The following is a 4,107-nucleotide window of genomic DNA, read 5'->3' as shown; positions in this document are numbered from 1 at the left end:
AGATAACTATATTGCTAATTAAATAAAACATAAATCAAACATTTAAATGTTTTTCCATTTAAAAATTAGTTTTTCATTTATTAATAGAGTCATTTACACACATTATCCACCACATCACACATAATTTCTACTCTGCTGCAGTAAGTTTCTCTAAGAATAATGATATGACTGTATTATAGTCTTCTTCGGATAATGAATAATCGCCACAACCACTGATTAGAAAAGGAGCATTTACTAAACAGATAATTTTATCAGTTTGGTTATTTATCTCCTCGGTAGTAACTGGCCAGCAAAAAGTATTCTTCTCTTGCCCGTTAATCATACAATTAACTCTGATCCCAGTTATAGATACCTAAAAGTATTAGCGCAACATTTAAAATAATATAATAAAGAGTTTATGATTTGTTTAGTTTTGCTTACATTCAATAAAACTTGTAAAGTCTTATATAATGTCATTCTGAAATTATTTTTACATTTTATTTATATTCCTTTTATTTTAGAGCACTGTTTTGTAAAACAAAATAAAAACTTGAAACTAATATATACTTTGAATAATATTACCTCCACAATATATCCAATATTCCATTGTTTTTCATATGCAACAGCAACCCAATCATTCACTTTCCATACAAGACAAATTTCTTTTGCAAGATTGGCGATGTCTTCCTCATATTTATTATCATCTTCACTGTCTCCTGCCAGATTAAAGTCATCATTTTCGCCATAAACTTCTTTGTTATCGTTAACCTGACTATTTTCATTATTTTCTGTTGTCGGTTCTACCAGCTTACCTTTTCTTTTCAGGTTACTAAATCTATAACAATATCAATTGTACATATTTTTAAACATATGTAAACAAACACACAAAATTATAACTTTCACCTAAATTTTAATTTCATATTTGTAAAAGAACTATTTAACAGTCAGAAACATAATCTAATTTGCAAAAGTTTTGATAGCAACAATGCCTACCTTGAAAATAAAGATCTTATCTGTTGGCTAGTTACATATTGATCAGGCGGAAGTTCTCTCCTCAGCTGCATGTGAACCTGCTCAGGGCTCATTTTATTACCTGATTCTTCTCCACGAATAAAGTATTTATACAACAGTTCTTTCTGCTGATTTGAAAATCTAAAAGAACTTCGAACTGGTAATGCCCAACCTTGCAGTAGAAAAATGTTCATGCAATGTGGTTTGTCTTTTACGGAAGCACTGTTAGAGGATGAAGAAATTGGCATATTTAGTTGTGAAGTAATTTTCATCTTATGAACAAACGAGTTGCGAACTTTATCCAATGATGTTAATGATTTCGGAACTGTATGAAGACCGGATAGCATGTGTTCTTCTAACTCAGCATCGCTTTCAAATGATAAAGTACAATTCATTTCAGTGCAAAATCTTAATGAATATAATTGCCTGTCACTTCTTTTCTGTTTTTCCTTAAGTGACTTGTTACGCTTAATTGAATTATCTGTTTTGCTATATGGCAACAACAACTTAATCGAGGGTTGAATTTTAAGATTTCCATACTCTTGTTCAATTCCCTCACCGATATTGAAATAACGCCACATCTTCATACTTTTCTCACCAAACTCAAATGAGTGATAGTTGCTAATGTTCTTAATCTTTGGTCCAGTAACTACAGTTTTATCATTGCTAATTTGAGCAACTGCTACTTTTGCATCTTTAGCGCCAAAACTATAATGCATAGCCTTGTGTATATCTTCAGCAGTCAAAAGATTATTACCAGAGTCAACGTAACTCCTTAAAATTGTCTTTACAACTGCACTCTCCCTGTCACATTGATCTTTTCCACAACAGGGTTCATTATAATCATATCTCAGCAACTTTATATCTCTCTCTTTGCATACATTGTAGATTGCTTCAGCTGAAAGATTTCCCTGATAGCAGCCGGCATTATCAGATTTGGTAAACATTTTCTTGATATGCGGTTGATCAATTCTGAATTGGTCTAAAACTGCAGTGGCTAACGAAACAACATCACCTATTCCCTGATCACACCTATACATTGAAGTAAAGTAAACACGTTTGAATAACTTTCCTGCTATTTTTATGAAGAATATATCCACATGTAAACTCATTCCTTTCTTGCCAAAATACTCTCTTTGGCCCTCTCTGTATCGAACCGGAAGAATTTTTTGACAAAAATCTTTAAGCCAGAAAGCAGTTTCATCGTTTAATTGCTTAAAAGCTTCGATTTTTGCCTTTTTCTGTTGAGAATCTCTCATCAGGTGTTTTATGTAGTTGAATACATCCTTTACAGCAATTTCCAAATCATAAATAGAATCAGCATCGTCAGAATTTTGAATTGTTAGTTCTTTGATCATCTCGATAGCTTTGCACAAATCATAGCAATCGGCACATACCACTTCTGATATCTCTGTGTTGGATTGAAGATTTTTTTCAGATGGATCTGATAAGGCATGTTTTGAGCTATGAGAAGAAATGTTTGAGTCATTGACACTACAATTGGTTTGATAACTTGTTTTCAAATACCTTTTTCCTTTTTCAAGGGCAGCTTTGAGAGATTTAGAACTAAATCTTTGTGCCAATTTTTGTAATGTTTGAAAACCATTCATGCCTGAAGCAGTAACATCATCTAATCCAGCTAAGCTTTTTCGACTTGAAGGTTTTATTGCATGCAATACTTTCCACAAACTTGAATCAGATAATGGTATATAATTGTTTTCACTACAACTTTTTCGATAGAACATGATAGCGTGGCTATATTTTGTCGTCAGTATTGCATGCACTATCTTTTGTTCTTCACCGCTGTCGTATTTTAATTTGGTTATTCCATAAGCAACATCATGCAAAATACCGCTTGTAAATATAAAGTCTAAGAAATGTTCACACTTTGTTTGATCAAGACTAGATCGGACGAATACTTTCTTCTCTGGAAATGCCAACCCTTTATGAGATGCATGCCATTTTCTTGCTGTTTCTATACGATGTTTGGTACACTCAAATGTGTTCATTATAAACTTTTTGGTATACTTGGTATGGTCTAATAATGAGAGGATAACTAACTTTCCCATGGAATCACTTTGCTTATATACTTTCTGAGCACGAATAATTTCAATTGGGAGAGGGCTATTTATTTCATCAACATTTTTACTGTTAAGAAAATCTATAAGTATTTCCTCTTGTCCAGGAGCAACAGCTTCCGCAAATTTTTTCTTTAATAAGGTTTCTAGGCGAACATACTTGCGTTTTAACTTATCTTTAGTAGTATCTTCCAGATATTCGAACTTCCTTTTTAATCTAAATTTTATTGGACTTGCATTAAGAACCTCAGTTACACTCTCACGGCTTCTTAGAGATTCGTCCAAAATCTCCTGTGAAACATTAATTTCACCGGGATCAAATTCTTCATCTGGAGTAGCAGGTGTCATATATGTTTGTTCTTGTTGTGTTTGTGTTTCTGTACATAAATTGGTGTTTTCGTTGACTCTAGATAAAGCAGTTTCTTGCTTTAAATGGGTAAAACACAGCATTGCACCAACTGAAAATACTTCATTGTATCGCTTTGACATTGATATGACGACATGTATTGGTGACGCCCTTAAAGCGGGAGATTTTTTTCCTTTTATATTTAGATGGTGAGGATGAAAGCATGTTTTTGGAGGACTCCATGCAATACCAAACGTGTACCGGTGAAAAGCACATATTTGTTCATCCTTTTCAAGATTTCTTTAAAGTCTATTTGCAATAAGTCCATTTTTTTCCCAAATATTATTATCGTTTAATCGCATGACCTAAAAACAATTTTTTAAACAATTATTAAGTGTGTCATTTAAAGCATTTTTTATAGTCTGACTCTTCACGAAAAATGTTTACAAGTTTGAAATACATTGTTGTTATTATTAAAATACAATATTGCAAGAGTGTGATTAATTTAGTGATTATTTATTAAAAGAGTGAGGAACTAATTAAAAGAGCTATTTTTTTTGTTTAAAGAACTTTGTCTCAAAATCTTATTGCAGAGAAGTTATAAAGTATGTAATTATAAAAATTATATTACAGTCTGCGTAAATTTAAAATACATAATTACCTTTAAGTTGATGAGGTGTTTCTTAACATCAA

At 32.0% G+C, this 4,107-nt stretch overlaps 1 protein-coding gene across 1 annotated transcript; it reads right to left on the bottom strand.

Moving 5' to 3' along the window:
* Positions 1-3,580, bottom strand: LOC136090713 (uncharacterized). Its single transcript, XM_065817573.1, has 2 exons — positions 562-3,580; positions 1-352 (listed from the first exon to the last, which is right to left on the bottom strand). Exon 1 carries the CDS (start codon positions 3,555-3,557, stop codon positions 969-971), a length of 2,589 nt encoding a protein of 862 aa, XP_065673645.1. The 5' UTR covers positions 3,558-3,580; the 3' UTR covers positions 1-352; positions 562-968.
* Positions 3,581-4,107: the final 527 nt, after the last annotated feature.

The sequence above is a fragment of the Hydra vulgaris genome, chromosome 14, assembly GCF_038396675.1.
Source record: "Hydra vulgaris chromosome 14, alternate assembly HydraT2T_AEP".
Classification (NCBI taxonomy): Eukaryota; Metazoa; Cnidaria; class Hydrozoa; order Anthoathecata; family Hydridae; genus Hydra; species Hydra vulgaris.
Note: the sequence above shows the minus strand (reverse complement) of the source record. Positions and strands in the feature narration are given on the sequence as shown.